The 20,458-nt window shown below is 31.9% G+C and overlaps 1 protein-coding gene across 1 annotated transcript in view; it reads right to left on the minus strand.

Annotated features, from left to right (window-relative positions):
* Positions 1 to 2,630: 2,630 nt before the first annotated feature.
* The window catches only part of LOC148619617 (transmembrane protein 94-like), a 51,833-nt gene continuing 34,005 nt past the window's right edge, over positions 2,631 to 20,458 (minus strand). The window contains exons 14-29 of the mRNA XM_088579731.1: positions 18,254 to 18,347; positions 16,772 to 16,880; positions 16,269 to 16,371; positions 15,622 to 15,783; positions 14,625 to 14,811; positions 14,014 to 14,097; positions 12,812 to 13,291; positions 12,298 to 12,397; positions 10,953 to 11,061; positions 9,988 to 10,162; positions 8,587 to 8,832; positions 7,593 to 7,720; positions 6,744 to 6,838; positions 5,676 to 5,769; positions 5,031 to 5,195; positions 2,631 to 3,593 (exon numbers count right to left, since the gene is read on the minus strand). Of these exons, the coding sequence (XP_088435857.1) occupies positions 3,521 to 3,593; positions 5,031 to 5,195; positions 5,676 to 5,769; positions 6,744 to 6,838; positions 7,593 to 7,720; positions 8,587 to 8,832; positions 9,988 to 10,162; positions 10,953 to 11,061; positions 12,298 to 12,397; positions 12,812 to 13,291; positions 14,014 to 14,097; positions 14,625 to 14,811; positions 15,622 to 15,783; positions 16,269 to 16,371; positions 16,772 to 16,880; positions 18,254 to 18,347 (2,404 nt within the window). The 3' untranslated portion in view covers positions 2,631 to 3,520. The remainder of the gene's footprint in view (positions 3,594 to 5,030; positions 5,196 to 5,675; positions 5,770 to 6,743; positions 6,839 to 7,592; positions 7,721 to 8,586; positions 8,833 to 9,987; positions 10,163 to 10,952; positions 11,062 to 12,297; positions 12,398 to 12,811; positions 13,292 to 14,013; positions 14,098 to 14,624; positions 14,812 to 15,621; positions 15,784 to 16,268; positions 16,372 to 16,771; positions 16,881 to 18,253; positions 18,348 to 20,458) is intronic.

The raw sequence follows: 20,458 nt of genomic DNA on the forward strand, positions 1-20,458 counted from the left end.
TTCTGAACGACTATCCTGAATAATAGAGGACTGTTTAGTATTCAACTTGCCCAAAACAAGAAATATACACATCATATCACTAGCCCCAGGTAATGGTCCAGTAGCTAAAGGCGAGCACTGCTGAAGTATCTTTGCTAAATTAAGTAGGGCAATCTATTTATACATATGAAAGCATGTTAATTATCATTAAGTTGTTGGTATATTTGTTATTGAACGTTTGGTACTGGCATTTGTGATAAATCCTTTTCACTGCATATTTCTAGAATAAAATGTTATTGTGTTCTATTCTAAAGCGGAATTATTGTGTTCTTTGTTAATGAACAGCTTTACAAAATCTGGTATATAATAGATTTGACGCTATAGTAAGTATTTCAAATATATATTTCAGTTTTCTAGCTAGGATTTGAAAATAGAGGGGCGCAGGGAAGAGGGCACTTTAACGTGTAGCATATTTTTTTTTCAACAAAAAAATTGACATTGATTTTGCATGTTTGTGTTAAGTCAGTAATTTGTATTCTTATTGCTTACCTGCCAACTTCTGAAAATGAAGGTTGCATCATAATTTGCGAACTGAGTAAATTTAACTGTATGGTTAATATATGCATGACACCCTTATAGTATTGAAAGACCTTTCTCATATGACCAAGTGCTTTTAGAAAACAGATACATCTTACATAACATATTTATATATATAGGTAAATAAATGGAAAATGTATTACTGAAGCCTTAAGTTCCCCCTTGAAAGAGTTAAGAGTTCAGTTTCAATATGATCAGGATTTAGTGTGAACTAGATTTGTCAATGTTTTTTTAATTTTTTATCTTTATTGACTAGATTTGTCAATGTTCTTGCAGTGAGGCAGCATGTTAACTCATGTTGCATGAATTGTTACAAATATTCAATACTGCTCCAATTAAATATCAAAATCTTAAATAAGTAGAAGGAATATTATTTCCGATAACTATCACAATTACAACTTATGGAAAATGTCCTTTACTGTTGAAGATAGAGAAAATTTTAAAAATATTGAAATTAAAAGGGTGGTAAATGGCATGTTGTGTAAACAAACATGTGCAACATGCAGTTGTTTACACCAGTAGCTTTACAAAATTTAGACCTGTTAACTTGAAAATATTTGTAAAATTAATTGTGCAGTAGAAATTAATTATTAACCAATGATTGGCTGTCCATAAAATTGTTATAGATCCAATCGGGATTCATTTCCTACTTGTCAATCATTATCAGATAACACTGGTTAGCTGATTGATCACCGATAATTACCTGAGGGTTAATTACGACAGGATGTAGTTAATGAAGGTGACACTTCTTAATTGGCTTGTGGTAATTTATTAACAAGAGTGGAAATCTTAAAGGGCCATTCAGATAATTGTAAATGGGGGCAGAGGGCGCAGAGCCCCTCCATTTTGCCCTAGCTAGGACACTGTATTTCAAATATTACTGTACTAACTTAGGAAATGACAGTTTTTATACATCTGCGAAAAATAAGCAGTTGTTTAATAGTATGGTGCTGTCAATCCTGTCATCATTGTTGTCCATAGACACATGGTTCTCTTGCAATAACTTGAATATTGGTTGTTTGATCTTAATAGAATTATATAACAAGGTTCCAAACCATAAAAGGATGGTTGGGATTGATTTTGGAGGTTTCTTCAGGAACCATTTAGGAATAAGTAGCCACTTTGATTCTGTTCAAGTTCTTATCCAGTGTCAAATGTTTTATCAAATTCAAAATTCAAAGCTGTATCAAATTTGAATGATGTTTCTCTAATTTTGCATCAATTTTCATACCGCTTGACCAGTGTGGAAAAAAATGTTCTCATCACTAGTGACTTTTTTGTTCTAGGAGTTCGATTGGCTTAGAAATCGATTGTTTTTTACTCGATCTTGAATCGCCTCGATTGCCTTTGTAGTTGTATTTCAGTTGAATAAAATAATTTTGGTGTTTTCTTACCTTAAATAAGAATTATGAAGGGACTCAGGAAGATTTGAAGTGAAAAAACCCTTGAAATCATCTGGTTTCTTTTGTTTGGAATGTTTGCGTTTGTGTGATGTCAACATGTATCCTACGAATTGGAATCGTAACGTTTTGCACGCTTTTCATTTTTGGGTATTTTTTACGTTTTTAGGGCATTAGAGAAACAGAAAGTACACTCAAAGCTTTTTGATTATGAATTTCTCAGCTCGTGAAATAAATTTTATAGTTTGAATAGCTCGGCAAGCCTTGCAATCAAACCTATAAAATTTATTTCACTCGATGTGAGAAATTCCATAATCAACTTGTTATCGTTACAGATTCTATAGTTCCATATTTGCTCCAACTATTCAGGGTTAAATCTCTACAGTCATATCAAGCTGCACCCTGCAAAGCATTTTATTTCTAGTTTATGGTTGCCACAGCAAGAACTTCCTGTTTAAATGTATAAGTAGGTCAGTAATTGAATCCTGACTACCAGCTCTCAATGTTAACAAGCTACCAGCTCTCAATGTTAACAAGCTACCACTTGAGCTATATACATGTATGCTCTATTATAGCAAGTACCATCCTGTGTGGTGGATCCTGATCATGTGATGTAAAATCTTACTGTTGAATAATTAATAATGAATCTAAGACTTCATTTTCACATTTTATTGTCAATGTAAAGGTAACAAATCGAACATCTTCAACATCTTTCTCTTGATCTTAACATTTTTATACTAGTACTACAGACAGCTCTGTTCAAAGTATTAAAAATGAATACAAGTTCCATACCAAAACAAAAATGTAACACTTGATTGTGTCAGTACCATCTTAAAGTCAACATATCACAGCACAATACAAACGTTATGTTATTGCACAAGTAAACAAATGTATCAAATAGAGTAAAAATAGAACTATATTAATTCAATTGATCTGTATTCTCATGATTTCATGACACAGTTGTTGTACATATATAAAGTAGATCATCAATTATCCTTCTATAATACAAAACTGTATTACCCTTGCTCAAAACAACCCAAACACTTTCTGCAAGTATCCTGCTTTTAAACACACAGGACCAATTGAATTACATGTTAAATGAATGTTTTAACAACCTTACTAGCTTACATTAAAGCATGATTAATGGTGGATCTAGAAACTTGGAAGAGCCTGGGTAGCCTACTGAATGGTCCAATCACTCAAGTGATTATCTATCCAATGCGATACCAAAATTTTTGTTTGACAATAATAGGGAACCCAGGCCTGCCCCTTTGGATCCACTTATAATGATTGTGAGTAAGCAACACTTAGACATACATGTACATGTAGTTCAGAATGTGGTACATGTATATTAAAAATACGCAATATCTAAAGGTACATGTATAAAAACAATAAGACACAGAAAGTCTGATCTTTTCATGCACACAAATAAAAAAGATAAATACTTTGCCATTGAAAAATAAAAAAATAAATACTTCTTAATAAAGGTTGATTTGTATCTTCATTGTAAAGCAAGTTCTTCTATAAATCCTCAACCATTTCCATCAAAAGGGGGAATTCATTCCAAGCTTTGTACCAAAATTCAACCTTGTTCTCTTCTGATATCTTGTGTACAGCCTGAAATTACAAATATGCACATAGTTGTCAGTATTGCAAGGTATTAAAATGTTAATTGCTAGTATGACAATTATTTTCTGTCCTTTCAAACTACCAGCATAAATCAAGAATGAAATGCAAATTACCAAATAAATTTTTTTCTTAACCAAGTTTTGCCGGTTTATGTTTGTACATCATTGTCATGGGTACGGAAATTTTGACAGCCCTTTTTGGTCATTTATCAAACTTCAGCAGATGTTTGTGTCAGTCGTTTACATGCTCAGATCGAGAATAAACTTTAAAAAAAACTTTTTTTGGAGTTATTAAAATATAAATATTGGAATTTGTGTTATTTCATCACATACTCTGTCTTTTACAAAATATTTGAATAAGTTTGGTTTTGACCACACGTGGACGTTCTAACACGTAAACAAAACATTGTATCTCTCGGACTTTTTCATCACATTGGAAAACAGCCAAGAACTTCAGAGTAATGAAAAAAAAAATGTTGATTATTTATAAAAGAAAATCGCCAATTCATTTTCTATATTGATTTCAATTACTTGTTGATGTCTGCATTAAAAAGCTTCAATCGATAAATTAATAATTATAAACTATGAGTGATTCATACTTTCAGCATGTGCTTTCATTACCATTGAAAGATTAGCAGGAAAATGATGGATTTGTCAATCTTTTCTTAATAAATCAAGTAATAAATGTATGTAAATAGTATGTAAATTCTCCGAGTCACTTCAATTAATTCGTATACACAATGGTGCTGCACATGTACTGTTAATTTAATTATGCAATCAACTAATCAGTTACAGGTAAATCACAGTCACAGGTGGCTGCACATCGGCTAATATTGACACACACCTGTCAATTAATTTCCAATAATCTATTAGGAAATAGGTTGACAGGATGTTTATAAACTAACAAAACCACACAGACTGTAACTTATAAGAGTTGACAATTTTTTATGTCCAACATTGGAAAATGGTCGTCAGTCATTTGCAAAATTCATCGTTGAATGTCCAGTATTTTTTACTGTTTCTGGACCCTTGCTCGATGTACCTATCGTTACAATGTACACTGCAAAAACAAGCAAGATTGTTTAGCACTGGTACTGATACTACAGACCTACATTAATCGCAGAACTCTAGTGTTCAAACAGGTACCAGAAGGTGGTCAGGATACAGTAAACATAAACATTATTTTTGATATGTAAAATTCTTATTGCTAAAAATTTCAAGACTTGCTTTCAGATATAAGTCAGTTGTGCAACTGGGCCTGATAATACTGGGATGCTGTGGGTGTTTTATTTCTTGTTTTATAATTCCATTTTTTTTTGTGTAGTTCAATTCTTATTAAATTAGTTTCTTTTGCTACTTCTATGACCATGATTTTACAGATCACTGTACTCAACACAAAAACAACACTTTACCAAACAATACTCACTTAATTTCATATTTTTTGACAAGTTCATTGACTCCTATGATGATAAGAGGGAAACTGAACCCAACAGCAAAAACAGCTGGATGTATGTTGGAGAATGACAATGGACTTTGATCCTTGCTTCTTAAGTATATATCACAGACACTAATGATAATCTGACCAACTAATCTGTAAAATAAAAAGTGTAAATTGTATCACTGGTTTTCAATTGTTTAATAAATATTCATTTATAAAATAGTTCACCTCAGTTTAATAGAGCTGGTCTACTTTTGATTGGTGAACTTTCCTAGGAAGTTCATGGAACAGTTGACAAGACACTATAAAAACTTGCTATTACCATATTTGAATCTATTTGATAGAAAGTTTAAACCTCCAGTTAACTACCAAAGGAAGTTTATCAAGTAGTAGTCATTCAATCAATGAAAGAACAAGTCTATCCCCTGAAGTTTACCATTTTTCTAGCTATTAATCCTATCAACCCACAATTGTTTGTGACATCATTATATCAAAGACATTGATCTGAGTTACCATGGAAGTGAAGAATAATTTATACGACTATTTTTTCTAAGTTTTGTGGTGCCAAAGAATGGAGTTAAAGGTTGTTTCAGTGACATTATGACATAGACCCAAAAGCTGATATAAACTTACACTAATGGTACTGTAATTGTCCATAACTTGTTTGTTGTTGGAGATTTCTGCCAGATATGATCAAACCAGTGGACAAAACTAATGGAAATACATGCTGAAAATATGAAGAAAATAAATATACATGTAAATCTCAACATACTGCCTAGTTGTCAAAAATATTATGGCTTCTGTTCATATTAACTATTTCAATACAATATTATAATGCAATCCAGTGTAACATAAATATTCATCAAAAACCTGCCTTAAATACAATTTTTTTAAATCCTGTAAATATTCCTCCTGAAATGTGTCTTATAAAAGGCAGGTTTGTCCAGTTAATCAGTGCTATGAGGTATCAAGACTCCTACAACAAAAAGTACATGTTTGCTCACAGCATTTATTGTCAAATTGTTAGTTACTACATGTATAATATATCAACAAAACACTATTTGTTATAGATTATACAGAAGATAAAGTATAAATACATATATTAGATCAGGGTCTTAAACTTTCAATGTAAGAATGAAATTTACACAGCAAATTTTTGACTGTATAGTGACATCAATGACAACATCTGCATGAGGACTAGTCCCAAAACCACATGGCCAGCTAGACTTTATAAAAAATAGCTTTCAATGAGGTGATACCTCCTTGTATATTTAATCCAGGGTTGTAACTTTGTACAAGATGTATAGTACATGTATACTCTAGCAATGCTGGAGATTGTCTGGCAAGCTATTTTCTGCCATCAGTATAGAGGAATGGTATTCATACCTCTTATGATGTAGGGGTAAGAACATGTTTATCGAGTTAATGATACTAGTCACACGTAATAAATACTGTAAATTTATAAATTATTGCAATGACATAAATATTGTGAGAAACGTGAATGACTTCAATTCACACTAATTGAAACTTGCATTATGGAATTTTCAACATTATTGATAGGGGAAATTTCCCAGAACCACCTAATTCAAATCACATTTCCAGTTAAATCTGTCAAATCACGATATAAAAATGAATGCAATAATTTTTGCATTCATAGTAACAGACAAAACTAATGGTCTAGATCAAATTTTACAAACATACCAAAATAAAGAACAATGAAGAACAGGAATATATTTTGAGCAATGGGTAAACTCTCTGAGAAGTTGTCATACCAGTAGTTAGTAGCATTATAATGCCTGTAAAATATCAAATATATAAATAATTAATGCTTTATGGTATTATCATCACTCCATGTTCTTATTCTAATAATACCACGATGCAATGGGAACAGCAATATAATTGGAATATCTAAAATGTACTTTACAAGCTATCTTTCTTTTGGTAAGATATTATATGATAATTTAAAGTTCAGAAGTAAAATGCTCTCTAATTGGATAAAAAAAAAAAATTGTCCAAATTTGTAATCTGACTATCATGTCATCAATTTCTTTATATGCTTTACTTGTTGAATTTTGATACTAAAATAAAATTTTAAGGAACTACTTTCATATTTTTTTCAGTTTATTTGAAATAACCTCAATGTATGTGGTGCATACTTGAAAAAAATATGCATAGACCAAAAAAATATATCAATTATTCCGTAACTGAACAAAACAGTCTTTTTGCAATTTGCATACTGATTTTATGAGTAGGAATATTTAGATTTTTCTCTTTTTAAATCCATGGCCATCAATTTCCCAAAGTTCCAGTAAAAAAAACATCAAAAACTTGTGTTAACAAACAAGAGATGACACAAAATAAGGAAAAAATTATGTTTACTTTTTAAAAAAATACATATAATATTTTTCATATACCAGTATGATGTTTCACTTTCAACTCTGTCCACATAATTCATCCAGATTTTTAGAAGTTCTACCTTTGAAGGGACTAGGGCCATTTACTTTTGCTTTAGGTAAATGATATATTGGTAGGTACATGGTACATACTTACCCAAACTTATACAATGCACAGGTTGGGCTATCACATAATGAGTTCAATGTCAATCCATAACACAGTACAGCAACACATGTACATGGTAAAAATCTCAAGAGGAAACAACACAGGAATTGTAGCACCATCTGTAAACATATCAAGTATTCTATTTATAGTGATTATGTAATTATATAACAAGCTGGTTAAGAATGACTTGTAACTAGTTGTGATACACCACACAATTTTAAATGTCATTTTCATATACTAAGAAATTGCTGCAATCATTATCTAATACTAGCTTCATTTACAGATGTATATATATGGCTACAATCTGGCATGGTTCTCTGTGTTGAGTATGGTTCTCCAGCATTTTTTGCAGTGAAAATATTTCTTAAAAATCCTTTTTTTCATACAAGACTTTAAATCTAATATAAAAATGGAATGGTTCTCTGTGTCGAGCAAGGTTCTCCAGCATTTTTTTGCAGTGAAAATATTTCTTAAAAATCTTTTTTTTCATACAAGACTTTAAATCTAATATAAAAATGGAATGGTTCTCTGTGTTGAGCAAGGTTCTCCAGCATTTTTTGCAGTGAAAATATTTCTTAAAAATCTTTTTTTTTCATTCAAGACTTTAAATCTAATATAAAAATGGAATGGTTCTCTGTGTTGAGCAAGGTTCTCCAGCATTTTTTGCAGTGAAAATATTTCTGAAAAATCCTTTTTCATACAAGACTTTAAATCTAATATAAAAATGGAATTAAGATGTGCCACATCTAGAAACCAGAACTCTTACAACATGAATTTAATCTTTACCTGTCCTAAAATTAATTGTTTGGCAAAGATGGCATTACATAAAAACAGACATGAGTAGATAGACAAAACTTGTTGATCACCTTTTCATATCCCTTTTAGATGACACATCAGTTGTGGGAACACTATCAAAGTTAGACACCTATACTGGGATGTTACTTTTTGAAATAACCTTTAAACAATCAAACCAGGTTATCCTTACCTGCCTACTAACATAATCAGGATTCTTGCTTGTTGCATTATTCATGACTCTAGGGTCAACAGGATTCCCCATCAAAGCAAGACATAGTACAGGAATAACTATAAATAGTAACCATAACAAATGCTGGCTGGATAATACAGGTGGTAGGAGGATGACACTGGATAGCACCTGGGCAAGGCAGATTGACAGGTGGTAACATAACATCAGGTAGAAACAGTTTCGTTGAGACATCAGGAATGTTCTGGCCTACAAGGAAGTAAAACAGATATTATTAATAAACAAAAGAAAGATAATCTGCAAACTGGAAAGTTGTGTTACACATATTGAATTCTAAAGAGTAGTTTTCAGCCTCAAGTCACATCTGTTAGAAAACAAAACTTATCACTGAGTTATATCTCTTTTGTTGCAGAATCAGAATACCATAAAACTTTGTATCATTTTGGAAAGAGCTAATCACAATCCCTGACATTTTCATTCCAGCATAGTAATACAGTTAAATTCAAAGCCAATGAAATATGACTTCTTCATTAATTTTGAAAGGTACCAGTATGTCATGCAAATATTCTGTCCAGAAACTAGTCCGGAACGGAGCAGAAACAATTTTTAAAACTGGAATCTATCAGAATATTTCAAAATTCTGCTGAAATATTACGTGCCCGCTACCCTTCAGTTCCAAAAGTAACAAGCTCAACCTACTCTCTATTACGGTTCAACAAAACAGGGTCTCTCGTGGAAAATTAACGATTCTTCAATAATAAATGTAATTTTTGTAGCAAATTTGGTATCAGCATACAGGAAAATGACTCCAGAATCAAACTAGGTAGGTGTGACATGCACAATTTCCAACTTACAAGTCGTTACAAGCGGTTGAAGGGCGATACTCTGTGGTACCGCTAAATCTCCAACTTTTTGTATGGCACATCGTTCTGACCCCAACCCGACATATCAATATCCAAATAAAAAAGAGGAGGGTTGCAGGGTCAGAGGATTCGGACTATCCAGAAACGAGTTACTGTCCGATTATGTGTTTAACTGCAAGACATGGCTTCCTGACAATAATTTTTTTTATAAATATGTCCTGTCATGTCTAAAATGTATTGAGAGATCCATGAATGCCAGAATAAATACTCAGAAATGGGAGATTTTCAAATTAGCATATAACAAAACTGTTGGAATTATCTCCCTTGACCCAATATGATAATTTTGAAAAAAAATGAATCATCAAAACTCTGAGAATCAGAATCAGTGTTGAATCAACATATTTGAAGTAAGTGAATGTCACAGTCAATACTTGAAATTATTAGCAACTTTTCATATTTCAAGTGCAATGTATTAAAACTGGTTAAGTAATAATAAAAAAAAAATCATGGATTATCTCCCCTGAAAATTGTGAAAACCTACCTCTGCCAGAATCTGCACAAGCCCAACATAATCCTCTCTCCTGAACATAAGAGGACATGGTATACTTATAAGAAGACTAGCCAACTGATTAGGTGTAAGCCTATCATCACACCATTTCTCCACATTCAGTCTCTGTCTGGCACAAATCTGTGGATACATTGGTTCTAAGGAAAAACTAAAAATAAAACAGGATTATACTTTCTGATTATCAAACTATTTTTTGACACTGTAACTGAAATTAATAGTAATATATTTATATGATAAATTTAAATTTTCATGTATTTTAGACATATAATATAGATAAATGTGAAATTGCAATGGGCAATGTGGGCACATATAGACTTCTGTTTATTCCTAGAAAAAATTACATTTAAATGTACTCCACATAGAAGGATGATATATACAAATTGTAGAGATAACACTTATCATAAATATAACATTATGGCCATCATGTTTGTAATAACTTGGGTACACCAACTCTTAACTGATGTCATTTTCAATTCATCAACAACTTTACTATTTTTCCATTGATCTTACTGCAAGTTACATTGTATTTTCAATCTAAAAAGGCTGTAAACTGAACATCTTGACAGAACATCGTATCTAAGTCTTCTGGGCTAGCTGTGATATAGTCTTAACCTCAAAACTGCCATTATCATATTTGATCCTAAAAAAATATTGTCAATTTCCATATGTGGTATTGACTGGGACATCACTAGTAAACAGAAAAATGTTGTGAACATCTTGACAGAACATCGTATCTAAGTCTTCTGGGCTAGCTGTGATATAGTCTGTCTTGATATCAAAACTGCCATTATCATATTTGTTGAGTAATACTTCCATTTATATTTTTCAGTACCAAAAGCAGAAGCTTAAGGCTTTAACATATGATGTTATGAACAATGGAAAAATCCCAAGTACAATTTTTAAAAGTGTTAATATCTATAAACAGTCATAAAGCATACCTGCAGTCTGCTTGCATAAACAAATTAGTATTGTGTATGTTAAGAGAGCTTCCAACACATATCACAACTTCTTCATTTTCTTGCATAATCTTGATCATTTCTTCTGTTGCTGTGAATAATAAGCATTGAGATAAATACCAACTGTCTTAACCATTAGTTATATAACCCCCCTGAATGAGCGTGAATTGATCAATTCAATAAATTGTGTTCCTCAGGGAGAAAACAAATACCAAAATCCTAAATTGATCAGATTCAATTAAGACTACAATTCTAATTTGACCAGTCAATGAATAGGTAAATCAACTAACTTTGAAGGTAAACTGACTTACAGTCTGTAAATAGGTTAACATGACTTATTTTCTGAAGTACAACCTGTGAATAGGTAAACTAACTTACTTTCTGAAGTACAGTGTGTGAATAAGTAAACTGACTTACTTTCTGAAGTACAGTCTGTGACATGGATCCGGAAATGGTCAAAAATGCCGGTCATTGACTGACAAATTTTGCAAATGACCAACGACAGTTTTCCAATATCGGACAAAAAAAAAAAAAAAATTGCCAACCCTTATAAATTACAGTCTGCATAGTTTTATTAGTGTATAAACATCCTTTCTACTAGTCTCCTAATTGTTTATTGGAAGTTAATTGACAGGTGTGTGTCAATTTTTGCCGATGAGCAGCCACCTGTGACTGTGATTTACCTGTAACTGATTAGTTGATTGCATGATTGAATTAACAGTACACATGCAGCCCCCTTGCCTATACAAATTAATGAAGTAACTCAGAGAATCTTCATACATTTATTAACTAAGAAAAGACATTGACAAGTCCACCATTTTCCCGCTGATCTTTCAGAGGTAACGAAAGCACATGGAACTGAAACTACCAATCAGTCGTACATGTAGTTTGTAATTATTAATTCTTCGATTGAAACGTTTTAACACGGAAGTCAACAGACCATTTAAATCAATATACAAAAGGTGTTCACGATTTTCTTCTATAAATAATTAACTTTTTTTTTCACCACTCAGAAGACAGAGTATGTGATGAAATAACACACTTACCAATATTTATCTTAAAATAACTACATAAAACCTTTTTTTAAGTTTATTTTTGATCTAAGTGTGTAAAAGACTGACAAAAACGTCTGCTAAAGTTTGATACAATGTCCGGCATGGGTTGTCAAAATTTCCGGACTCTTGGTCTGTGAATAGGTAAACTGAATTACTTTCTGAAGTACAGGCTGTGAATAGGTAAACTGACTTACTTTCTGAATTATAGTCTGTGAATAGGTACACTCACTTACTTTCTGAAGTACAGTCTATGAATAGGTAAACTGACTTACTTTCTGAAGTACAGTCTGTGAACAGATTGACCAACAAAGGTACATTATCTATGTTCTCTAAATGTGGCCTTATATTTTCTATGCCTCTTGGAAGCTTTGCCTGAAATTACACATAAATAAAAAAACAACATCAAAATGACTAAATGTTTACAATCAATTCAATTAATTATGAGATGTGTTTTTATTTCAGGATTTAAACTTCTTCAGGAATAATTTGAATACGGTAAAGCCTGAAATTTTCATTGCAATTTATAAAATAGCATTTTCAAATTGCACCTTGCATTTTGCTGCATGTCTACTTGTCAGCAAAAACTACAGGCCTGTAATATTCCTTTTTATTTCAATCCTATTTATGATAAAGTAATGTCTGAGAAAATGGCAAAGAGAAAATTGCAGCCTTACTTTACTGGCTTGTTTTACATATAAATGCCAAGTATTGCCCAGTTAAACCCACTGGACTGGGCGATACTTATAAAACTTTTGTCATCTGTCTACATTATGAACAATGACCTACTCTATTATCTAGCACACCAGTAATACTGTCCTCTGTATTTTCAGTCAGATAGCTAGAGGCATGTCGACTCTCCCCATCACTGTCTTTATTAGATATTAGATAATCATTTTCATCATTCATGTCAATTTCACAGAATACATTCTCTTTTCCATTTATACAAACTTCCTCTAGAACATTCTCATCAACCATCTTGGCATCATTCACATCAAATCTGACTTGGGATGAACTTAAATTTACTATACTGGGAGCACTTTGGCTCCTAGACTGTAGACTTATCACAGTTTTTGATTTTATACTTGATTTGAGATTCGTTGGTTTATCTTTGGCTGCATCTGATGAATGTCTACTGGAATGGCGAGAAAATCTATTGACAAGTTCAGTCTGAGATTGAGAACTTTCTAGAGGTTTGAAATTATCATCAGATTGAAGAGATATGTGACAGTTCCAGCCTGCTTCTAATCCCATCTTCTCTGAAAATACCTGAAATAAATAAATTATTCAGTTTGAAATACTGGACTATTGCATTTTTGTCAAGTTAGCAGGTCATGAAAATAATGCCTAATGACATTGTTCATAGATGTATTTTGCATTTTTAATGACTAAAGATATAATACATTGTAATTAGACTTCAGTATTTTCTCTATACTAGATCAAGTGTAACATTTTATGTCTTCAAAAGGCCTTGAATGTTCTGTTTACACATTCACAAGTTTTTTTGATAATTCACTAAGGAAATAATGGTTTATCCTTGTACAATTTTAAAATCCATTATGACAATCAGCAATCACAGTAGTGTTATTACCTTCTCTCAAAGAGAAGGATTATGAAGACATTAAAATGGTTCAGTATAAAAAATCATACATAAATCACAGCATTTAAGATTCATGTTGAAACTATCAAGCAATTATGAGGAAAATCTATAGCATAAGTAGAATAATCAATTGGTTAACGAGAATAATAATCACTCGAGTCAACAAGGCTTGAAGATTTAACCTGTGCATGGAAATAATGCCTAATGACATTGTTCATAACCAAATAACCAAATTATAATCACTCGTGTCAAGAAGGCTTGAAGATTTAACCTGTGCATGGAACAAGTTCCGCACACTCGTTAAATCTAGGTATTCTTCAGCACTCCTGATATTATTTTGGTTATTCACTACTTCAATTATCCTATTATTTATGAGTTCAAACATACATACCCTGCTTCTAACTTCATTCTCATTTGAAAAATGTACAAATCTGATACATGCAACTTCTAATTTGTCTATTAATTGCACAAATTCCTAGGAAAAAAGAAATGAATTAAAATATTTAAAAAAAAAGTAACTATTGATACATTGTATAAATTGGTTATTGACAGGTACCAGGTGGAAATAACAGAATATACTTTCAGAAGCATAAGATTTCATTTTCATCATATTACAAATTAAATTGTTGCACGCAATATAGGAATACCTTGAAAGGAAGACCAAAAATACCAAAATGGATATTTTCATACGAAATTAACACTCAATTTTTCTTTAATGCAAAGCAATATCCACTTACATTTAAAATAGAGCAGATAACCTGTGGAATACTTCAAGCTTAAAGTACCAATACTTCAAAAGTATAATTCTATGTTGGAAAACAATTTCAATAGACTTTGCAGGTAATATAAAACATAAAATTGAAGTTACTATGAAATGAAATTTTATCAAAAAGATCTAGATCAAGAAAAACAAAGAATAAAAATTAAAGCAATATTGCTAATCACAACAAATATGGATAGAACGTTACAGGAAATCTAGAGTTATCTTTCTTTGTAACTTACCTGTCTTGCCTGATATTGCATGGTTATCATGCCTATAAATATTTGATTACACTGGACATTACAACACCCAGTAACATCATCCACTGATGCTGTACTAGTAGTGTCAAACAAAGAGTCCATACTATAAGCACGATTATCTTCATACAGGGACCGTGAATCAAATGGCATCATATGGATATCTGAATCTCTGTAAAAATAATAATTTTTCAAAAACATTTGTATCACATATTCTAATACTGTTTATTTATGGGGTACAATGAATCACTTTTGTGGTTTGTTATAAACTTCATGTGGTAAGGGAAACAACATGCATGTTTTCTAATTCTCTATGAAATGTAAAACTGTCATTTATTATGAATTGAAAACTCCACTAACCAATGAAATATAGACCCACCATGAAATTGACACCCATAAACTAAAGAACATTTACAGTTCATGTGCTACAAACCAAAACAAAACTGCTTAAAACATGTATATATACTACCTAACCTTTTGCAAGCAGTGACAGACTGAGGAAAAGTTTTTTTTTGTAGGGCTCAATAACAGACTGTGAAAATGTATTAGGCAGCAGTCTTTATAAAATCAGACAGCAAGTGATTCATGCACTTCAAAAACCCATCAAATTTAGTTCTATTTCTTGTTCAGACACAGACCTTGATCACATAACCAGCCTTAGATTTTACATTTGGTTGTTGCACTTTTGAGATAAAATTTATATAGATTGTATCTGAAATTAGCACTTTGCAACAGTTATTGTTATTGATTTTGTTTCATTTGGTTGATTTTAGTGGGAGATAAAGGTATAATTTTCAAAAAGTGCTTTATCTGAATGCAGAAATGATAATCGTTATGTGAATGTGTAGCATATAAAGACTGAAAAAGCATCGTTTGTTTGGTGGGTTTTTCTACACAATGAATCACTTTACCATTGGTACTGTCTGAATTTTATGTGAACTGGTACTTTAAACAAAGTCAAAATTGAATACTAAAAACTTACACTGATGTTGATATGTCCTGATGCACTGATGCCCAGTTCTGGGGTAACTGTATAAAAGCACCATCTAAATGGGCAGATATCTGCTGTGTCAGAGGTCTGTAGCTGAAGGCTGTACAATATGCTGCCATACTAGTTCGATGATAGAAATCAAGGATTTTCTTCCTTTAAATAGAAAAATTTCCATGAACATTCTTGTGGTATCCTTATACAATAATACAAAACAAATATAAACTATTTAATTTTTCTTCACTAAATATAATCAAATACAAGTGTACACAAAACAAAAATATCTTAGTGATAAGGTATCTAATGGGGCACTGAATGATTCACCACCACATTGTGGGACAATAAATCTATGCATATCTAAAATCTGTATTCCATAAATAGGGGGATGGCAAAAGTTCAAAATAAAATAACCAGACAACTAATAATAGACTGATCTTGGCCTATATTATGTAGCACTATAACAACTGTCCAAAATTTGATAAAAAAACTGACAGGTGATCCATGAGATCAATATTCCAATTATAAATATTTTTACAAGTTAAATAATTTAGAAAAACACACAAAATGGAAAAAAAAACGGCATCATTGAGATATTCCAATATCCTGATCATTTTGTAAACGACACAACAGACATGTATTACCTATCACTCTGAGTTAACTGACTAACATCTTCTCCATTCCAGTAGTCACTACAGCAATCCAGTAAGATATCAGCTGATCCCTGTGACAACACCTGACTCATACCTAAAGAATACAGAGTGAAAAGACCTCTCAATATTGTGAAGTAACAACTGACTCATACCTAAAGAAAACAGGGTAAAAAGACACTTTCATACTGTGAAGTAACAAAATATAAGGTAAAAAAGGTACTTTTATTTTTGGCATCATGTTTTTGTCCTTTGTCCAAATTTTAATAGTTTGTGAAAGTCTTGAGCACATGGATTTCTAAAAAGCACATAACAATTTATGGCTATTATCACTATATGATTATCAATTTTTGAATTGAAAAACTGTTAAGGTTCAATTTTAGTTTCAATCCCACTATATGATATATATATGTATGTTTTTATTTTTGTTTTGGTCATGAAATTGCTCATACATGAATAAAAACAATAAATGATGGTATCTTTTTCAGATGTGATACCTGAGTGAGAATCTTTGAGAACAACAGACACCATATTAGGCATTGGAATCTTGTGTTGTACAAATGATTTTGCTCTGTTCAACTTCTCTTTGGCCGACTCTTCATTAGACTACAAAGAAATTCAAGATTCTCTAATGAACCTGAGTTACTCACAATTCTAATATGTGTAACAATTTAAACTTAATGAATAAAACCCAAAAAGGTTTTCAGACTGGGGTTTCAAATGGAATGTTTTAACTGATCCCAGTTAATAATTTGTTGAAATTATTGAAACAATTCCCACAGGCTTAAAATTATCATAACTTGTATCATCAATAATAACACATTTAAAACATGAAGTTGCACAAGTTGACAAGTTGTCAAGCCAGGCATCCACATTCGTACAGGAAAAAGATATTCATAAGCAACCAAAATCACTAACAGTGAATGCTACATCTATATGAAGCCACACATCAAATTTTGAAATCAATCCATTAGTTGGGAACTAGATTTCTGTGACACAATCTTCTCCATTATTCAAAACAGTGCAAAATGTCAAAGTCCCAAAAAGCAGGAAGATGATATCCTAAAGCAACCAAAATAGCTTACAATCAATTCATTTATTGGGAGCCAAGATAATTATGACAAAATGGATAGATGGAATAACAGAATGATGGAAGGACAAAATGACAGACAGACAACATGATTCCAATACACCACCTGTGGAGGTATTATAAATAGCTGTACTAAAGCACTGGTTATGTTATTTCCCTATTTTTGTGTGTGTGTTTTTTTTTTTTTTTTTTTTTTTTTAAAAGTCAAATAACCCTTAAAAGCAAACACAAGACAACAGAGAGCTTAATCATTAAAATCAAGACAACAGAGAGCTTAATCATTAAAACAGGACAACAGAGAGCTTAATCATTAAAACAGGACAACAGAGAGCTTAATCAGAAAAAACAAAACAACAGAGAGCTTAATCGTTAAAAAACAGGACAACTGAGAGCTTAATCATTAAAATCAAGACAACAGAGAGCTTAATCATTAAAATCAAGACAACAGAGAGCTTAATCATTAAAACAGGACAACAGAGAGCTTAATCAGTAAAAACAGGACAACAGAGAGCTTAATCAGAAAAAACAAAACAACAGAGAGCTTAATCGTTAAAAAACAGGACAACTGAGAGCTTAATCATTAAAAACAGGACAACAGAGAGCTTAATCATTAAAATCCCTTTATTAAGTGTTTTAGAGTGGTAGTACAAGATGTGATGTACTATGTACACCATTCTAGCAAAGTTTGGGTAAAATCAAAGCAGTCCCAATACAGTATATTAAAACAAATTGATAATGACAGACAGTACACAGCAACAATCACCAAGTGATACCATATATTAACATTAATTTTTGGTCCAGAAGAAAATTTAAATGATAATAACTTTCATACTATAGTTGAAATAGAGTGTTATTTTGTTAAAAGCTTTACTGCACTGAATATACTTACCACTTGGCGATAAACACCCAATGTTCTGCTTAAATCAAATATATCAAGTGCATTGTGGGTAAAACCGATCTGCCATGCAATTTCACATAAACATCTGAAATACATGTATAACAATCAAAGATGTGAAGGGTCATGAATATGTATTCTTTGTTAGTACTTTAAAACTGCTCCTTCATTTTATAAGTATATTATATATATGCATAGTGATATATACTGAATATTACATGTCAGAATCTGAATCACATACTGTATCAACCTGTGACTCCTATATAACCCAGAGGGCCACCATCTGTGGGGTGATATAAGTCTCGGGTTGATACAGCATGTGATACAGATTTTAACATGTCATGTTCATTATATCATATATTTTAACCATACTTCAAGTATAGTTTGGGAAGGGGTGCGATATAAGTCTAGAGGTATGATATATGGTATGCGATTTCGGGTAGATGATATAAGGTATAAACAAACACTTATAATGCATAAACAAAAAAGCTATATTTTAATCTAAATATATGATATCAGTGGACACAACATTTCATAAGGTTTTCTCAGGGCTGTTCCAGTAAAACATATGAGGCATATTCTTTTTAAATGGGTGGGTGTTCAGGTCTCTTCACAAAATATGAAGTTTAATTCAAAACATAAACAGAATTTCTATGGGTGGCTCCCTGGGGGAAAAAGTCCCTTTAATAAAAAGAAAAACAATGCAAATCTAAAACTGAAGACTCCAAGGAGCCTGAATCAATCACCTGGTTTATTTTTAGTCATTCAAAAGCAATAACTCTAACAAGGAGTCTTCCTACAACTTAGATCCAAGAAAATTTTGTAACCATTATCGTAAAGATTATGTCATCATTTGAAATTTCTATCTATTATGATTTCATGATATTGCCTAATAAAATGATTTGAAGATCATGGCTTGATTTGAACTCAAAGGTCAAACCCTGAATATATGAACACAATATTCAAGCTTAATACAGCTCTAAATTCTGACTGGGATTAAATATTTGAAACAGGAAAATAATTTAATCAGAATCACCGTGGCCCCTTCTTGACCCCTTATTCCTCAATAAGCACAACCCCAAAAATCAATCCCAGCCTTCATTTGGGGGTATGCTAGCTTTAGATGAATATAAATAAGATTCATTTACTTTCCTTCAATTTATTATATGTACATCAGGAAAATTCTTGTACGTGGCCCCCATTAGCCCTTATTTCTTTATCAGTCACAATACTAAAAAAAAAACCAATTGATCAATTGTTGGCACCTTGTACTACAATTTCAAAAAGATCCGTTCATTTATAGCCAAGTTATTGTCAAAATGATTGTTTCTTGCCCCTTTTCAGTCCCTAATATATAAACAGTTCAAGCAATAGCCCCTAAATCAATCCTAAGCTTCCGTCTGTGCTATGGCACCTTATGGTACACTTTCTTACAGATCTATACACTTATACCCCAGTTATTGTCTGGACATGAAGTGTCTATAGATAATGAATACAATAACATGATACCATTACACGAAGGCAAATTTTTTGGTGTCATATAAAAACTGCAAAAAACATTATTTTTCACCATGCAAGGGCTATAACTCTAACAAGGAGTCTTCCTATAAATTTGTTCCAATGGAGACTTGTGTAGGCCTTATCATAAAGATCATTTCTTCATTTGAATTTTTTTTCTATCATGTTATGTTTTTCAAAATAATCGCTAAAAACTGCAAAAAGTGCCATCTTTTCACCTTTCATGGACAATAACAAGAAGTTGTTCAACACTTTAACCAAATGAAGAGATTTTCAAGCCAAAGAAAAATTAACCTTGAAATAAGTGGTTTTACCCTTGTGCTATATAAATATATGGCCATGTTTTAAAATAGAGTAAAAATCCAAACTTTTGTGGAGGATACCCTAAGGAACATTCATGCCAACTTCCATTTAATTCTGTCCACTAGATTCAGAGAATAAGATGTTTGAAGAAAAGATTATAGACAAAAAGGGACATCAAAGAGCAATCAAGGGAACCAAGGTTATAGCGGTAATCAAAAGAATGTAATCCAGGGACAAAGACCAGACATGGAAAACAGACATTCACAACAAAGAACATAAAGTAACTAAAATCATACATACAAAGTAACAAAAGTAAATGAGCAACTCGGACTCCACTAAAAACTGGGAGCATGGACCAGGTGCACCGGTAGAGTAAGC

The sequence above is a fragment of the Perna viridis genome, chromosome 4 (assembly GCF_037379345.1).
Source record: "Perna viridis isolate PV_CMFRI_1.1 ecotype Kerala chromosome 4, ASM3737934v1, whole genome shotgun sequence".
In the NCBI taxonomy this organism is placed as follows: Eukaryota; Metazoa; Mollusca; class Bivalvia; order Mytilida; family Mytilidae; genus Perna; species Perna viridis.